At 36.8% G+C, this 19,523-nt stretch overlaps 1 protein-coding gene across 5 annotated transcripts; it reads right to left on the bottom strand.

Annotated features, from left to right (window-relative positions):
* Positions 1-498: 498 nt before the first annotated feature.
* Positions 499-19,461, bottom strand: EMB2763 (ribonuclease II family protein). 5 transcript variants are annotated; one of them, XR_016063625.1, is made up of 26 exons: positions 19,143-19,461; positions 18,822-18,959; positions 18,557-18,714; positions 17,793-17,848; positions 15,316-15,438; positions 14,959-15,089; positions 14,620-14,860; positions 12,660-12,810; positions 11,019-11,259; positions 10,524-10,680; positions 10,310-10,378; positions 9,100-9,225; positions 8,932-8,984; positions 8,042-8,148; positions 5,606-5,660; positions 5,432-5,531; positions 5,026-5,137; positions 4,567-4,687; positions 3,951-4,010; positions 3,752-3,857; positions 3,567-3,662; positions 3,183-3,264; positions 3,034-3,099; positions 2,502-2,702; positions 1,971-2,087; positions 1,602-1,934 (listed from the first exon to the last, which is right to left on the bottom strand). XR_016063625.1 is itself a non-coding variant. In XM_088877024.1 (25 exons), exons 1-24 carry the CDS (start codon positions 19,194-19,196, stop codon positions 2,504-2,506), a joined length of 2,802 nt encoding a protein of 933 aa, XP_088733150.1. In that variant the 5' UTR covers positions 19,197-19,461; the 3' UTR covers positions 499-1,234; positions 2,502-2,503. The 5 variants fall into 5 exon arrangements, 4 of the variants coding, with proteins under 4 accessions (XP_088733150.1, XP_088733151.1, XP_088733149.1 ...); XM_088877024.1 differs by lacking the exons at positions 1,602-1,934; positions 1,971-2,087 and adding an exon at positions 499-1,234; XM_088877025.1 differs by having other exon boundaries at positions 1,602-2,140.
* Positions 19,462-19,523: the final 62 nt, after the last annotated feature.

The raw sequence follows: 19,523 nt of genomic DNA, 5'->3' as shown, positions 1-19,523 counted from the left end.
AGAAGAAACAGAAATAAAATTGAATATCATTTAGATCACCTTAACGTTTGCCTTTTAATATACTCAAAAATCATTAATTCTATATATTTATTGTGAAAAATATCCGAATAAACAAAAATTAACTTATCCACTTCATTTTCCACATAGGAAAGGGATGGAATCATTTGCCAGACTTTGTTTTAGATATAATTAGTAAATTTTCATACTATGAGATTGTAATTGTTGAAGCGATAACTCTTCAATGTTCTCTGACGAGTCATCAATTATTGATTTATAAATGTGGCACTGCAGATAGTTTTGTGCTCTTCACACTCACTGGTAAAGACAGTTAGCCTTCAAGACATGAATGGTATGATTTAAAAGTTTTCGTATTACACTATTTAGTTTAAGAGTGCGAATGCTATTTCAAGAATAGTTTAGAAGGTTTCATAAATAAAAATAAGAATTTTGTTATTTCTCATTCTTCTACTATCTGTAAAGGATATCTTGATCTGATAGTTGAAATTAAAGTCTCATAATTAAAATATAAAGTAAATAATTTATAACGACTTAGCCACACCTCAACTTAACTTTGATTCGGGTCAAATCCGATCAGGTCAGACCATTATGCACTCCGTCAATTTACAATTAGTGCAGGCATGCAGAAAGAGAGATACTCATCTCCTGCATTCAACCTAATCAATCGCTCTTCTCGACAATTCCTTAAATTTAGGTCGTTCATGCCTGTTAACATTGGGATAACTTTTCTCATTGGATTGGGACTCGAACAGATAGCAGTCAAGATACTCAGACCATCACCACATCCCTGAGATCATCGCCATATGTGCAACTGGTATATATGTAACTAGATAGAACCCACACACACGTGTGTGTGTGCAACTTGTTAATGAATTCACATTGGAGGGTAGGAAACTTGGGAAACATTAATACCAGCAACCTGCAAAGAAGATGGGAATCTCTTTGGAGATGGCAGCAGTTGGACTCTCATATGTTTCTATCTCAATTGCAGTAAAGCTGTCTTGAAGCTCTTGCCAGCCACATAACTTCCATAATAGATACAAATACACGGAGGGCGAGGACTAGTTACAAACCAGCATCCATACATGCTCCAAGAAGTTGTCAAATGTCAACTTTCCGAAGAGATCGTAAGTGGAAAGCATAGTGCAGCTGTGTGGAATCAGGTACTGTGAATTTTCTCAGATAGTGGAGGAGCTAAAGGCACCTCCAGTTCTTCCTGCAGTCAGTTTACTTGTTTATCAAAGCTAATAAAAACACTCACTGCATGCCTTTTCTTCTAGAAATAAGAAGCAACTCTACAACAAACTGACATTATATGTACTTTTAGATTGTTTGACTCATATTTAGAGCAGTTATATCTTCAGAACCTTATTACTGGTGAGCTCATTTAGAGTGATTAAAGATTCTACTAAACTACTCAGGTAGGTCAATATTAAAGTGGAATGCCAATTTTCTCTGTAGATGGTTTACAATCTGCGTGGATGGGGCCATCCCTTGCATCACTCTGATCCTAGAGGCGACCCAACACAAGGTACATGAATATAAAAACAAAAAGAAAACGAGTGGATAATACTTGAGACGTATTTGACAGAATAATGATGATTATAAATAGACGCAGGGCCAAGTAAGGCAAGATTGAAATCAACAACAGTAATGTGTATGGGATACATAATACTTCCTGCAGCTGGGATTGGTGTTGTAAAACTAGCTTCACATTTGGGCTTTCTTCCCTCTGGTCCTCTGTACCACTTTGTCCTCATGCTTCAGTTCACTCTTCCACCTGCTATGAACGAATACTGGTACTATTTTATTTATTTTTCTCATTAAGTCCTTATATTTGGAAATTGATATTATCAAATCCTTATATGAAGGTTGGTGTTTGTCCCCCATCCGCAAACCTTTCTGATGAAAATCTGTTCCCATCCGCAAACCTTTCTGATGAAAAAAATCTGGTCCAAAACAAAAATGTAGGTACCATGACACAACTCCTTGATGCGGCACAAGAAGAATGTTCAGTCCGATTTCTTTGGACTTCCTTGGTTGCAGCCCTTGCTCTTAAGGATGGTCAACTGTTTTCATATAGATCTTGTCCTAATTAGACACAGGACCGCATTGTATGATCCTAACCGTGAAATCACATGATCCATGCAAGTGAGAGCAAAAGAGATGAGGAGAAATGAATAGAAGTAACACAAAGTTTGGAAAGAAGCATTGTTTTATAGTACTTAGATATTCAGTTTGGGCAATTCTTTCTAATCTGGTGCTTCTATGAGAATTATAGCATGTACAAATTCATTGAGAGAAATTAGCAACTCTGGAGAAGTAAAAATATATTACCATGTAAACCTACGCTTTTTGGTAAATCAGATTCATTATATTCCTACCAATACCAAATAAACAAATGGTGGATAGATCATGAAAGCAGAACAACTATAACTAGCACACACCACGAAACACTACTGATGAATTTGCAGACAGGGCACCTTTAGATAAGGGTGAGCTCAAGCTTTGGCCTGTTTGGCTGTGGTTCTTTAACTTCCATGTGAATCCTCACCGTCTGGAGAACACCATAAGACACCTTACCGTCGACCTTCTTAATCTTTTGCTGCTGCTCATCAATGATCCATTCTCCCCCTCCCTTCTGCCCTCTTGGCATCAAGTATACAGGTCCTTCGATTCCATATCTGAATAGTGATGTGCAGAAAGTAAATGTTACAAACCACCAAGGACAAGATATAAGCATGCCAAGGAACTTTCTACTAGAGACGACTGTCTCAATATTATATGCAAATATGATGCAAATTTAGCAGTTATATCCCATTTCATCCAAAAAACAAGCAGTAAATTTTGTTTTCAATACTAGCCTCTGGAAATTGTTTTCATTGTAAACAAATGACCTTGCAATCAATTTCTGCTTATAGAACATAAACACGTGACATTATCTAAAGGAGTATGCCATCGCAACGGCATCGGTTAAACATAGGACCACATTATTCACAGTTATAGTAATCTTACTTGGGCACAAAAACGATGAAGCCATTTGATCTTATTTTCAGTATTCTTGCTTCAGTATCAGTGGGCCTGCATAAGTGTGATCATACAAACATTAGAGAGAGAGAGAAGTGAGAAGAGTGAGAGGGAATAAAAATTGGTTCACTTGTCACCTTTTCCTGAAATAAATGAGTGTATGGAGCTCAACCGAGGCCCTGCTAGCCATTTGGGCATTCTTGTGGCGATAATTCAGATCTGCAGGGAAAATATACATGAGATAGAACTACCAATAATATCTATATGGTGCCGGATTCCATAACGATCAGAAGGATGTATTACAATAACCAAATACAATTACAAGGACATGCAAACATAGAGCCAATAATGACGAACACAGCTCACGGAAAGATTCCAGGATAAAGCATTTCAGTAGCATAAGGATTCACCATTGTATGACCCCAAATCCATCTACCGAAACAAAAACAAATGAACTACTACAATCCACAGTGCACAACTCATAACACAAAATATCTGAATGTTGGTGAGAAAATCCTTACTGTCAGCAACACCAGTTAGCCTGGATCTATCTTGGAAAACATCTGGGAGTTTGCATATCCCCAAGGATGCAGCAAGCAAACGGTGAACAATGACATCTACAAGAAATATTAAGTTTCAAGATGATGAGGTTAGTAATGAAATAGAAATGACGAAAAATAACCAATATTTGAAATTTTGAATATACCAGCATATCTTCTTATGGGAGAAGTGAAATGTGTATACACAGGAGCAGCAAGACCATAATGAAAAAACTCTGGAGGACTCAGATCTCCACTGCAAAAATATACTGCCTGAAAATTGCAACAGATATTCACAACAATTAGAAATTAATAAACACCTTAACCACGAAAAGAATGCATATATGATTACACTGATTTACGTACCTGTGTCATGCATCTTGTGGCCAGAATACGAATCAGCTTATTAAAGTATGGATCATCGCCCTGAATATTTTTTTTGGGGGAAGTGCGGGGAGCAAAGTAAGAGATAGATTCATTAGTACATCAATGCATGTATTTATCACCAGAACTACTAGCAGCTTCCGAACAGTAAGTAGACAATTAATTTTTAACCTGAATAAATTTATACTTCATGAAATAAGCTTTAAACATGGAATTCATCTTCCAAAAATTTTTCCTAGACATGAAGTTCTTAGAGTGGCCAAGCCACAGAGGGCTCAAGAGAAAATATTGTTTATAGTCATATGCTGGAACCTGTCCAAAAGCATGGTTATTACTGAGGCAGAGTACGACATAATAGTTCCATATATCTATGACTATGACAAGAATTTGGCATACAGAATGCATGTAGTTTTAGAAATGACAGATGAGGTGGCCAGAAATTTGTAGGAAGAGAAAACAAAGCCAGAATATCAAAAAAATGTTTATACGTCAAAACCTCAAATACTTTGGATTTTCATTTTCTTGCCTAGATAACCAGTAAAATCTATAAATAAGTGTACAGCTGTAATGTGGCGAAGTTCAAGAGTTGCAAACTCACCACCGCCTTATCAAGTGAATCAGCCAGCGCTTTTGAAGATATCACATCCAAACAAAGACCAACAGCAGCAGCTGTTTGAATTAAAGGTTCAAGCATCTCTTTTGTTGGGCTTGGATGCCGTCTGCATATGAAAGACATCATCATTAAATAAATTATGAAAACAGAAGGATTTAACTATAGAAAGATAACGATTATGCACTAAGCAGTATCTATATAGACTAAGGCAGCTTAAAAATTAGAATTTTCCCAGAGCTAACTCACTAGCTTTTCATATAGCATGCTGGATCATATCAGGAAAAGTAAAGAGCATCGATGGAAGGGCAGAGTCAATAGATTAACTTAAGCACAGAGATTTTGCTTGCAAAGTAGAATCCTCTTTTGTACGTGAAAAAAATAACTAGTATTTCCAACAGAAGTAGGAAAAAAATACAGTTTGTAAAAGACAAGCTAGTAGAGTACCTTAATAATGAGGTGAGCGGGAAATGCTCCAGAATTTTTTTAGCTACTGAAATATTAGCAGCAAGCATAAACTCCTCAATCATCTGATTTGCTTCCCGAATTTGATACATACCTGCACATAAGCAAATTAATAATCATACTGAAAGATAGAAGAGACAATTTGATCAAATGGGGTGCCAGTGATCTCCAATAAATGCAAAACGAGACAAGAAGCAGAAAGGCAGGACATCTAGAAAGACTGCATCAACAGGAGCTGAAGCAGTTTTCTCATTCACCAGTTGGCTTTTCAGAAAAAAAAAACATCTAGCTTGGAGATACAACCCAACTTTAGCTGCTTCTCAAAGCTGGGAAAGAATCTTAGCTTTGACAAATTTCTTCCAGAAGGAGGTGAAAGAGAGCTACATACCGATATCAAGAGGGTCATGAGTTTCAGTATCAATCTGAAATTTCACTTCTGCAGAAGCAAGAGTTAAGGCTCCTCTGTCAATGCGTTTTTGCCTCATTATCTACAAATTGCAAGGGTAATTACATTGTGCATTACTAAAAATGTAAGATATTTAGTAAAACTCTTAGAAGTTACCTTTGCTAAAGCATTCATATTCCGCAAGTCTGTAGTTAATGGATCCATCAAGCGACTGTAAAATGAATGGATTCAGAGAAAGAGAGAGAGAGAGAGAGGAGATATGGTGAACATAATGGCTTGGTGGATGTGAGGACAAAAAAATATGCTCCCGCTTGGTGTGCATCACGAACCCAAGAAAGAAAGAGAAAGATTAGAAAGAAAATAAGCAAAGAAACACAGCTTGAGATGTGCAGCCGCTGGACTTCCAACTGAAGTCATAGCTTGCAGCCACAAGTCATGGCACAATCTTTTTCAGGAAATCAATAACCAACTTTAGAAACAAATATAGGAAATTCCAATTGCAATAAAGCAGGAGGGAAAGAAATGAGAAATCATCAAAATAGTGCACTGACATTTTCAAACGACATCCTACAGCACTAAAAATAAGTAAACGACAAATGCATTTAATTCATCAATCTAATTTAATCTTGCAAATTATGCAATTTCATATTTTATGTTAATCCATTTAATTTGGTTTAGGAATCATATACAATGTTCATCAAATTTCAGATGAGTAAACCAGAGGCATATTCGACAAAGGAACAGGGTGGATCAGTGAATAAATACAGCAAGTTGCAAGAAAAACTGCTGAATAGTTGTAAAAGGCTGATTTTAATATTAAGATAGGGTTAATTACACTTAGACCCCCTCTGAAAATGTAAAATTATACCTCCTTCCAAAAAAGTTCCAAAATTACACACTTACACCCCCCCCTAACCCCCCAAAATTCACCGTTTATACCTAACCCCCTTTCTTTACGGTTTCAACGAAAAATGCTGACATTGCCAAAAAAAAAAATACATAAATTTTCAATTTTGCCCTCATTAATACTCCCATTTATCCCCTTGTAAGTACAAAAATATACATAGGATTGTTAAATGAGGACAAAACTGAAAATTTATGTAATTCTTTTTTGTTGACATCAGCATTTTCCATCCAAATCCTAATGAAAGGGAATTAGGTGTAAACAAAAAAATTTCAAAGAGTGTGGAAGTGTAATTTTGAAGCTTGTTTGGGGGAAAGTGTAATTTCGTATTTTCAAAGGGGTCTAATTGTAATTAACCCTATTAAGAAATAAAGAAGCATGGCAACAAAAAGTTTAAAGTTTATAGCATAGTTGTTAATAGCGCACAGAGCGCCATGGTGCAAGGGTCACCTAGAGCCATGGCGCATGGGGCGCCTTTTTAAAGCATGGCGCATATGTACACAAATAAATTATATATTCATACATCAATATATTTCACATAAAAAATGCACAAACGATTAAATATAAACACTAGAAATTATTTTAATCATCACACACAAAACAACATGTCTTAGAGAAAACAAAGAGTTCAAAATATGCAAAACCATTAAACAAATCCTACATAGTCATTATAAAAATGAAAACAAACATCAAATATCCATCACATGTAGCATAGTAATCAGTGGCGCATGGCGCACAATGGCACCAAGGGCTCCTGGAGCCATGGCGCATGGGGCACGGCGGGGCGCGCGCCTTTTCGAAGGATGGCTCAAATATAAGAAATAGTCTATATATTTATATAATTAGTATTATTTTGACTAGATTAATGTATAAGGAGTTAAATAAAACATATAAAACAACAAATTGAACATAACAAAATTTCATATAATTAAAACGACCAATGTTGAACCAATTGAAGGATAACATAAGTCCTAAAGATTCAAATAAATCCTAAATAGTTTATCAAAAAAGAAGAAAGATAAGCCGAAGAAGAAGAGGGCCGCAGAGGAAGAACCAAAGCAAGAAGAGGCAGGAATGAACATGTTACTCATGCATGCAGAGCAGATTATTTATTTCTGCTGTAATTCCCTTAACTATTAGGGCTTTTTTATTTTTATTTGATGGGCCCAGCCAGCCGCCAGGCTGCCCAGGCCCTTTTTCACAAAGGAGCGCGCCATGGCCTTGCCATTGTGAAGGCGCGCGCCATAGGCCGCGAATGGCGCGAGAGGCGCACATGCCATTGACTACACTGACAGGTAGTAGAGTATCTTGTCTCCTCTGTGCTAGGAAAGGTGTAAAATAGCAAAACCATAGCGTCTTCACTCTTCAGCCTATTTTTTTGTGTAAATTTTTACAACTTTTCTTTTAAAAGAAAAATAACTAAATTAAAGGCTGAAAACCCACCCAACCTTTATTTAGCTGGGCGAGGCCCAGTGTTTGAAAAAACTGTGTTTCGCCCGGCTTTTTCCAAGCGCCAGCCTAAAAAGGCAATGGCGCGCTAAGGCGCACATTACAACTATGGTTTATAAATTGAAAAAACAAAGAATGAATAGGTGTATTTTCAAATACAAACTAAATCACTCATATGAGATCAGAAGTTCACCAGACAAAAAATCTATTAATAATAAAAACAGGCTATATGTAACTACCTATCATCCATCCTTGCCTGAGCTTCAACATATGATAATGCTGCACAAGATTTGATAATGGCCTTCGTGTACCTCGTAGAAATAATCTCTGCTTCGGGAGTCATTTCCTTAATCATAAGAAAATGCACAAAGGGGAATCAATATAGGCCCATGGGTTTACCTTACACAAAAAGACAGATACAATTACATGCAAAAAGCGGGGTAGTTGTTGGAGAAATATGAGAGGGGAGATGGGGAAAACCGAAAAGAGTAGAACTAACTTGCCAACAAATGAATAGATACATTCTGGTATATAAAGCCAGACAAAGCGAGGTGCTTCATCAAATTAACAAGTCTGAAACAACCCTTAAAAGCATACTAATATCAGCTTTCCTAAAAGCAAATAGCAATGTATTTAACATATTGTGTCCACATTAAACTTGGTTTAATACTGAATTTTAAGACACTCTGTAAAATAGAGTGGATCCAACAGATAGACTCCAGTAATGCAGTGAAATTGCAACAAACTGTATGGAACATTTATGAGTTCCATTCCTTTGGGATTTACATGCTAACAGCCAACTCACTCTGGTCGACAGCTTGTCCAGAAAAGAAAACAAGCTTATAGGAGAACCTAAAGAAAAACCAACTAGCACAAAACTAGTTGAACATATAAACTAAGCTTAATGATGGCAAGCAAGTCATCCTTTTGATACAGATGCAAATTATGCAACAACTGGGAGTTGACACCCTCCTTCAAAGGTCAAAACAATTTAACCCTTTTTGTTACAGAAAACTCCTTAAGAAGCATATACACATGTTCATGAAATTCATTCAACTTCTTAGAAGATTAGGGGAAGATAACAGCATATTAGCCATTCGAAATCCAATTCTAAGAGGTATGCATGTACCCATATCACAGAGAAGGATAGTCTCTCTACATCTGAACGCAGTGAACAAATATCTGAAAAGAATAGGTAAGACTGCGTTAGAATATGTCGATTCTCTGGGCCAAATATTTGCATAATACAAGATTCAGAAGAAACTAGAAATAACTTATTAAATAAACAGTGGGACACCTTCTGTTAGAGGTTTCGGAAGCATGTCAATACGCCGCTCGACAAGGTAGACAGAGGTACCCCTTTGTGCAGCCTCATCATCCAAGGGGGTCCCAGGGTGAACAAAATTTGTGACATCAGCAATATCTAGTACAAATTAAAGATCAATATTGAAATGAAATATCATCATAATTCCTATTCTATGATGAGAAGAAAACCAACTAAATTATCTTTTAATCATTAGCTCCAGTCATATAAACCTTACAGACTACAAGCTTTCATGTACTTGTGATCCAATAAATCACCCCAAAATATAGGATGGACCCTGTCTTCAAACCAAATGAAATGTATTCCCCAGTATTACTGGAATATCAACAATTCAGACTGTTAAACTTTAAGTTATAAGTTTCCGTTCTCATCAGTAAACAGCAAAATCTGAAGCTCATTATGCCTTTATCAGTTTATCCTGAAAAAGACAGAGTTGACCAAGAAGATATAAGAGGCGAGCAATATAAAACTACTAACTAAAGCTCCGCTTAGCAGACAAAGATTGTGCAGAAGATAGCAGGAAAAGGAATTATGTACTTCAGATTTGACTTCAGATTCTATTTTGTAATTTTAAAGAATAGGAAAATCAAAGAAAGAAGAAATCATCCCTCAAAAAAATCATGAGATTGTACATGAACTAGAACATAATCATTTACAATAAACTTGATGAATTTTTAATTGCTTACAAAGCTATGAGAACTACAAACTTACTAATTTATCTTAGCCTTTGGATAGATTACCCATAATGAACTGTAAATTTTGGGTCTTCAACAAAATTTAATGGGCGGTACAATAAAGGAACGATCCAATCTGATTTAACTAATAGTGAATTCAGTTGAATATAGGAACACTTCTTCTATTAGGTCGCATAAGATAAGCTTAGATTCAATAAACATGGAACATCACATATATCCATGTTATATACCCTTCTAGTCCCCCAGGAGAAGCAGATATAAGAGAACCAAAAGAAACTACAAATGTATTCAGAATCTTAAAACAGATCCTAGTTGTGCAAGATACAATCCAAGTCTGGGATTACCCGTTCAGAAGTAATAGGGAAGTAAAAAGCTGCGCAAAAATTCCTTCGTGGCAGAACATCTAAAATGGAAGATTAGGCAACCAAGACACCACAAATTCTTTGTTGTGTTCACGAGAAACTTGAAATTAGGTGACAAAAGGATACGAACTCCCACTTCAAAATTTCCACTTGGAAGAAGTGTACAATGTAATGCATCATCAATGTCCTTGCATCCTGCACCAAGAAATTAAACCACATAAAAGGGCCATCCTCGCTTAGGTGACTGTACTTTCTTGAGCACCAAAGGTGAACAAAAAATCAGGCACAAAAACATTGATAAAGAAACAGAAGCAAACTGTTCTGCACATAAACCATGTACCTGGAGGATCCACACTGAAGACACGTAGATGACGCAAATCCTGCCTAATGGGATTTGATATATCCTCAGCAGATACAGACCAGGGTAAAGGTGGCAAACATGCCAAAACTTGAGAGGAAAATGGCCTTGCATCAATATCATTCTCTATCAGCACCACCTGCAGCAGACATGTATGCAGTTTAACACCATTGATGCTGATGAATTATGAAGAGCACTATTTCCATCCAGAATTGAGTGTTCTATTCTGTTTTGGCAGAGTTAGGGCAGAATGGAAAAGGTTTGTATTATTTGGAACTCCCTTTTTTGGTTAATATTTCATTCTATAATAGGTGCCTTCTCTAATTGGGGACCTATTGCATCATAACAGTTGAGAAAATCCCCTGTGGTTACAATCTACATGAAGCATAGTTAGGTACAAGGGCATAACTGTCGATCACTCTGTTCATGATACGTGCAAATGACAGAAGTGGTGAAAAACAAAACTCATTAACATACCTCACTCTCAGTATCTCTGTCACCTATTTCGCCTATTGTTCTTACATAATGCCCAGAAGGATATCGTGATAAGCGATCCCATGAATCAACAGCAACAATAATCCTCTTGTCCAGTAGGTTTCCAAGCTGACGAGTTTGTATCCGAATCTTAGGAATTCTCCGATCTTTGGAAACAAATAGAGCATGTGCAATACCACCCTCACCCGCAGGCATAGGCATTGGATCCAAAGATCCACAATAACTGCAGTACAGATGAAGCTTGGAGATTCAACTACACAAAGATTTGATGAAGATATGTTGGGGAATAAGTAATAGCGTATTTTCTACTATAATGTTAGTCTTCAGTTTGATATTTCCTCTTTAAAAAGGGAAGTTTAATTTTGGGCTCAGTCTTAAAATGTGTCGACTAAAGGTTTTTTCTTAAGTTCGCATGAACCGTCAAGGTTCCCTAGCAACTGCCCCTAGCAATGTTTTTCCGACCAAGTTTGGTGTCTTCCATTGTTAAAGGGAGAGTAAAGAAACTTGATAGCATCTCATGACTGAGAGAACCAGAGGAGAAACACACTGGTCAGATGTGGTTATCGTGATGGACATGAATAGAAGATTACTGTTCTTTTTCTACAGTCAAACAGTTCTGAAAAGACCATAGAGTATGTTTATCTGGTCTAATTGATCTGCCAATTTGACAACCAGATAAATATCATATAAATGCTCAATAGTTTTTTCCTCCGTTCTCATTGACAACAACTTAAATCTGAGTTGCTGAATCGTGTCAATTATTTTCATAAACCCTATTCTTACATATAATTCATTACATCTCTAGATTTATTTTCTAGCACACTTGCTTTCCTACTTTTCACGAATTAAGTTCTTAAATTTCTTTCTTATCATAAATTAACATAATAGAGAATAGCCGCTTGCAAATAAACATGACAAGAACGCATTTTAAATCAAAATTTTGTTCCATACAAATTCATAGTTCTCTTACTCATATGAATGTTCCCTCCACTGGGTTGTCATCATTGTTAGCAGATCAGATTTAAGTTAAACTTTATGGGGAGCTAAGTTCCTCTAACAAATCCTCAGGGAAAGAACAGAAAGAAAGTCCCACAACCAGACAGGGCACTGTACACTTTAAAAATAAGCATACGCAGCCGGTTTGGAGGCAAATACTAGTTTGCAAAACTATATTAGTGATAAATGAAATACCTGTGGATCTAAAATAGCACTTTCAATGATTAAAGTGAAAGTAAGCACTGGGTATTCTTTCTCTTCACTGTTCTTTTCTCAGCTCCCACTTTTGAACTATCTTCCTTTGATCCTAAATCTAAAGGACAATTATGAATGCACCCAACTTCCTCCCTTTAAATTATATTTTATCCTGAAATATGTCCCACAACATGTTAAACAATCCTGCAACAAGCCCCAGAATGCCAGAGCATGTCTGGCATGTGTTTAATAGGTCAGACAAGTATGGAGTCCTTTGTAGTAGTCTCAGCAACTGCTTTAACATCTTAGCAATAAACAAGAAATTTCTATTCTAGGATCAATGCAGAAAAGATCTATCCAATGGTTTATTCATGAGAAGCATTAAACTGGAGAAACTCGTGGAGAAAAGTAAGAGTTAACCATTTTACTTACGAGTGCCAGTTCCTCTTTATAATGCCAATAACACGACCAGATGGACGAGTTGGTGTAGCATCCTTGTCCCCAGCATCCAATAGATTTGTAACTCTAGGAGCATCATCAGCACTACTAGGAGCTAAATGAACATCATCTTCCTCCTCCTCCTCTGGTATACAATATGTTGAAGAATTAAAATCAAATATCCATAATGCCAAAAATGGACTCCAATGAGCATGAGCTAACAACAAAATGAATTGTGATGCAAACGATAGAAGCGAAAACAGGCACTGGCTAACATAGGTTGGGAGGGGGGGGGGGGGTGCGGGGGAGCGACTGTGGCTAGGAGCATCCCTAACCTGGATAGTATGCATATTAATAAACAGATTGTCTTTTTGTCTGTATAAAATAAATGTTCGAACATGCCCAAACATATATGTGCTGTAAAAGAGTAGGGTTCGAATTGTTATGGTAGTACAATAAAGCATCCATCAAAATTAATAGGCCGTTGGTCGTTTGCACCAAAATGACCAAATGCTAGTGCTAATACGTGAGTACCATATAACTACAGTAGTTTCTAGCCTTAAGTATTTGTCTTCACATGCAACTTGGAAACAAGTTTTGCATCATGCAAACAAGCCATTCCAAAAGAAAATCGCAAAAGGTGGTCTCTTCACATCCAACTTCTGCATTCATACAAGATGAAGTGCCCTTATCTAAAGCACATGTTCAACAGAATCAAAGTCCATAAATGGTCCTTACCTTACAACAAGGACCAAAGATGTGTCATATTCATGCAATTAAAATGACCATCAACCATACGTTTCCAATACCTCATCTTGGAGATATGCTTAATATGATGGCTGGAGCTTGTTTTCTCCAAACATAATCTAAGAAGCTATTATCAAGTTCTGTTTCCCCTTAGAAAGAAACAACTGATCCTCGCTCTTTTGGTGTAAAGTACTTCTTGGAATTTAAGTGGTTACATTTTCCTAAGCTTACTCGATTTACATGATGATGCTCAAAGAAAAATTCCAATAAGAATTGAAATTTTACATAACATGCAGATTTTTAAGAAGGCAATCACAAATGTCCAATCAGGCACATAACTATGGTAGACTAGAAGCACCATACAAGACATATTGATGCTAAGGTTTTAAAAAAGGCAATGCAAAGGCTCCTTAAAAGCTCAACCTTTCATTTGGCATGATCAGGTGGAAGGAAACCTTCATTGGACTTACTTGAGTAGCATCTAGTTTGTTTTCATATGTTATTTCATGTTTTAAATAAATTTATTTTGCCTAGTAGTACTTTAGTCAAGAATACAAACTCATACATTTTTATGTCATTCAAATGAGTCTTATTTTAGGTCCTTTTGTGTTAGAAGATGCTGGACTACAGTAATATGCCTTTCACTACAGTAAATCCCTTTTGTGTTAGGTCCTTTTGTGTTACATAATATGCCTTTCACTACAGTAAATCCCTAGTCAAGAGGCATCTTTGAGCCTATGTGTGGGCACGCAATGTTCAAAATTCCACAAGAGGACAATTAAATGAGTCCTCCACAAATTATTGTGGCTTCTTGCAATTGTGTTGCATAACCCATCCTTGAATGTAAACTTTTGTCTTTCTTCTGCTGATTTTCGTAAGATGCTTCTTTTGCCTAGTATTTATTTGAAACTAATTGCCTGTAGAACCAAATTACTTAATTCTAGCCTGTTTTCTATTCAAGAAAGAAAGTTAAGTCAAAGGCCATTACAACTCAAGTTACAACTTTGGGTAGCGTTGATGAACGGTCATCATGTCATCTGTGGATTTTCAAGAGCTCCAGACCTATTTTAGAACCTCTTCAATCATCAAATACTTCGAGACAAGCATTCAGATCAAAAGAAACCTAAACATCTCTTCATTTTGCAGCAATTATACATACTCCTAAGCAATACATAATATAAGCATAGAAATTTTAAAGACCACAAACCATCATTTGCTATAGCAAGGGATTTCTCTTCTTGCCAGAGATCTTGAGGCAAAAGTTCTACGGCCACTATATCACCATCAAATGCCCTATTCATGTTTGCACGCCCGTAGACAACAATTTCATCTCCAATACTTTCACTCCCAACATATGCTTCAAATGGATTATATCGATTGACCCGAAGTTTCCCTTGGTGGTAAATTCCGCGATGCAAACCAGATGTAATTTCGGACATGGGCTTATGCTGATGAGAAACAGATAACAAAAATGATTAACAGAAGGCAGAGAGCAGAAACCAACCGCCAAATATCCATCAATGGAGCATGATATTAGCCTGAATACCTCAGGATAGATTGTTTTCCTCTTTGAGGGCCTCAGATCTTCAGCATCCTCCATTGTAACATCTTCAGATGGAGGCTGAACAATCAGGTCAAGCAATGCTGGTTGACCAAGTGACTTGACATATGACTCGACTGTAGTGGATATGAAACTCTATTAGTAGGTACATCTAGATGAATATGCTACAAAAACTTTATGATGATTTAGCAAAAAATCCCAACAGAAGTAGCAGTTGAGATAGCCAGGTGCCTGGCATCCAACTCCAACAAGCATCTTGATTTTCTCTATTCGAACTTATTACCAGATTATCCTGGAGCCTAATAACGATGATCAAGGAACAACAAACATTTCTAAGGTTACCTGTCTCAGCAGGAATCCCATCCTGAATGGCCTTCTTTTTGTTTTCTCTATCATTTGTAATAAGCAAGACTTTTACTGCACTGCCGAGATGATTCTGATACCATTGGGCAGCCACCCGAATCGCTGAACCATTATGTTCAGTGTCAAAAGAGGTAAAATCCACAATCACATATAATGAAGCAAAACACAATATTGATTTGTGAGAAATAATATTCTTTTAGTATATATAGCTATCTGCATTTAGTTCGAATAATATTAGTTTCCTTTTTGTACCACCAGCTGGTTTGAGTTGATCAAGAACAAAAAGGTGCAGAAGCAAGTCTGGGTGTGTTAAAAATTAAGTAAGATTGCCTTCTCTCTTAAGTTTCAATTGAAGTGCCTTCTTCAGAGGAAAGGGATTCGAGAATCAGTCTCCAGTGAAAAGTATACTCCAGATCTATGCACCATCTCCTCTTTCCACCAATAAAATGTTGTTTAGTCCCAGAAACAACTAAAATAGATACTAGTATACAGGTATATCATACTAACCGAAATGTTTTCAGCTAACATATTTTTTTAAATTCAGAAATACTACAATAATGAGTTAAGAGCATATTAAGAAAAGATGATCAATTCCAATTTTAGATCTTACTCACGTCCATAGTACGCTAAGGTACAACTAGAATCAAGATGCTGGCTCAATCAAGGAGACAATTTTTGGTTAAAGATGATATAATTTCACATCAAAATGATTAGATACTAATTCAAATAGCACAAAAGAGGAACCCTTGGGCAAATATTTTAGAAAATAAAATGCCAACGAATTTATATATCCATCATGCTTATGAGAAAATTGATGGTCTGTAATGACGGTGCAGCACTTGCCCTCATTTATTTTATATTTCTGGGGTTTGATAATTAGGTTTAAAAGATGCAGCAAAATGTGCTAGTACCATAATCATCCAGATAAGTTAGGATTATATCCATGTAAATGGAGCTATAAACATTTTATGGCACTAATCCAACAGACATACTGAAAAGTTAGGTAAAAAAGAAGGCATGGTTGCATATACAGATAGGGAATCTTCAAACTTCTGCAAGATATTTAACATTCCCGAAACTAAGGAGAAATTTCTTACCTAGACATTGAGTTTCATACTTTCACCATTATAATATTTTACGTAACTGCCATGAGAAAGAAATCACTAGAAGTTCTTAGTGTCGCCACATAAGCATCATCTTGAAATAAGATGATGCAGGAACATGTAAAGGTCCAACCTTGCTGACTCCAATTGAAGTTGTTTTTTCCCCTTTCTCAGTAAACACCACCTGTGCCTAGGTGGAGGGTCTGGCACTGCTGCACTGGCTCCAATTGAAGTTGCACTTTCATTTTCTTATTATGCATTACCAAGGAACTTACTATCCCTGTTTGTTTACATCACATTTAGATTTAGCCTCATCCCACAGGTTTCGTGTTCCATTTTTTCTGTTAACATCCCGCTAACTTGTTTAAGTTCGTTTTGTTTTCCAGTGTAAGACAGCTATCAAAATTTCTTAAACGAGCCAGACTTCCTCCAGACTTGAGCATCTACTAGCTTTGCAACTTATTACTTTCATCTTATTTAATTTTCTTTCAGCTGTCGTAGAATACTTTCCCCAAATATTATTGAGAAAATCACCAAAATTAGCATACATATTTTTATATTAATCTTTAGCTGATTTAAAATGAGAAGTGTTTGCCATATACCAAAGCATCCAGACAATGGAAGGCGAAAAGGATCAGTTTTTTTAACATGTCTGACCACCAACTGCTGACCACTTTCAACATAATGTTTAACAGCATTAAAATGAGCTATACTTCGTCAAACCAACAAAATCCACATTCTGAATTCAGTACTCTAAAATCAATACCTAGCCAAAAATATAGCAATAGGTTAAATTAGGCTCCACATAGGTAGAAAATAAGGGAAATTTAAAAGCGGAACTTTAATGGAAAGCGTCAGTTAAAAATTTCCATTTGTTCTCAATAAGTTTGGTAAACCAGCACTTCTGATGCAATCTGGAACGGTAGGTAGCCACTGATGAACTTAGGTATCAGAGAGATTAATAGAAAAACCAAAATTCAAAGGCATGCAGACTCCTGATGATGATGTTAAATTAATCACCCCTTTGCCTGCACAATCATCCATGAACCAGCACATAGAGCATTCATAATAACGATACTGAGAAGAAACTAAGAATTCATTAATAGGACAAGAAAAAACTATATGGTTGCAGCACTATAGTCTGGTTGAAGAAATGGAGAACTATATGAGAAAGACTGGAGTGGTGAAAAGATATTGTCAATGAAAAACCTTCCTGCTTTGTTATTGGGAACATTCCCTAGATTTTCTAGAGTGCATGCAGCAAAAACATAGAAATTCTATTTTCATCAACTTTTGTTTCTTCCAGTTTTACGTGGGATTAACAGGGCCATGAAGTATATGCAAACAACATACCTCTGTCGTTCCTATCATTCGGTGTTTCACCAACCTCAATCTTCACATAAGTTTCCCTACAGTAAAGGAAAAAGAAGAATAAGCATATAGTCTTCCATATGATCCAATTGTTAATGCAGAAAGAACACTTCAAAAGCACAAGGACATCAAATTAAAGCATAGTAAATTATTAAGAAGTAACTTTGAGCAGAATATCCAGATTCCATGATATCTGTCAAGTATAAACGAGGGGAATCAGTTACAATCTTGGCTTGGTTGTGATCAACCCCCATACTAACCGGGGAATCTCTGTAAGATCTTGTTGACAAAGGTCATTTATTTTGGTAATCCGCAGCAATTGATACACTTTCATGACCTCAAGCTGCATTTTTAGGGTCACACACCTCGGGGCTTATGCATGGTACAAAGTGCACTATCTCTACCAACCACAATTTATTTAGCAGAACACAGAATGAGATTACTTCTACCAATGTGTTTATTAATCAATATTAATTCCTAAACCTATTTTCACTCAGAAAGGCTTACGAATGGTACAAAGTGCACTAGTTCTACCAGCCACAATTTACTTAGCAGAACAGAGAATGAGATCACTTCTACCAATGTGTTTTTACTTCCTAAACCTACTTGCACTCAGAAATGAGCTCAGAATAAACTGAAAAAATAGTACAAAGCAAAGAGAAACCGGAAGGTGATGACAACATCACAAGTACCATTAAGTGTACAATCAACTGAACAAGCATAACAAAATTAAAAAAGGATCATACTTATGGTATTCATTTGAAAAGACGAAAAACCTCCTCTGGGAGTTGCTGCAGAGCGCTCTAAGTCTATTATATACAGAAAGATTTTTGTTCTTCACCTCCTCCAACACTACCGACAGCACCACCACATCATCTATGGCCGGATTTTCCAGCAAATCAATCTAACAGGTGTCAGAAGAACAAAGCAATACATAAGCAAAACTCAAATGCTTTTCCAATATGTGGCACAAAAATTTGAAAAACTTTTACAAAGACAACAAAATTTCACCTGATGAAGAACAACATTGGTGTCAACAATGATGATAGTCGAAGCAGACGAGCCGAGGCGGGCCGCTGCGACATCACAAACTTTGCAAAAAGGGGCACCACAATATATATCATCTCTCAAATAATGTTCTCTCACAACCTGCACACCGAATTCCAGGTTAAACCCTAGTTCCCGAACAACCCTAATATAATGGCATTGTCTTAACAAACTGCACTATCAAGAAAAAAGAGAAAAAGGAAAGCAAAACAAAACAAAAGATGCACAAACACAAAGAGAACAACAGACAACAGATACTCTTTGAAGCTAGGTCATATGAAGGACCTTGACTACTTTCCCTTGCTTCGTTTTCTTCACAAATGACTTGCTCTGCAGCATCCTTAGCCTTTTTTATCCGAGCCAATACGGAAAGCCGGGGGTGCCAGGGGACCGTGAAGGCGAGGGGTAGAGGCGTAGCGCTTTTACTTCGGGGCTTTTGGGCGCAGCGGCGGCTGGAGGGCTACAACTGGGCTTGTGAGGCGCAGCGCCACCAGTGTGTCGCGTGGGGGCTTTGTTGGCTGGAGTTGAGGGTACTGGGGCGGCGGGGGCGGAGCGCGGGGTGGTACTGTTCTGGCTTTTTCTTTTTGTGCTAGCATTATATATACTTTTTCTTGTTTTTTTTACTTATAAGCAAACCTTTGGTTGTTTATTTTGCATCAGTACGTG

This window comes from Sesamum indicum, linkage group LG13, assembly GCF_026168435.1.
Source record: "Sesamum indicum cultivar Baizhima isolate 11 linkage group LG13, ASM2616843v1, whole genome shotgun sequence".
Taxonomy (NCBI): Eukaryota; Viridiplantae; Streptophyta; class Magnoliopsida; order Lamiales; family Pedaliaceae; genus Sesamum; species Sesamum indicum.
Note: the sequence above shows the minus strand (reverse complement) of the source record. Positions and strands in the feature narration are given on the sequence as shown.

Bases quoted from the DNA above. Each gene is read 5' to 3' on its own strand.
- EMB2763 (XM_088877024.1), bottom strand. From the start codon at position 19,196: ATGCTGCAGAGCAAGTCATTTGTGAAGAAAACGAAGCAAGGGAAAGTA. The intron at 12,811-14,619 runs GTTTGTGGTCTT...ATTGTATACCAG, and splicing joins CCTTGCTATAGCAAATGATG to AGGAGGAGGAGGAAGATGAT. The intron at 2,703-3,033 runs GTAAGATTACTA...ATCACTATTCAG, and splicing joins TTCATCGTTTTTGTGCCCAA to ATATGGAATCGAAGGACCTG.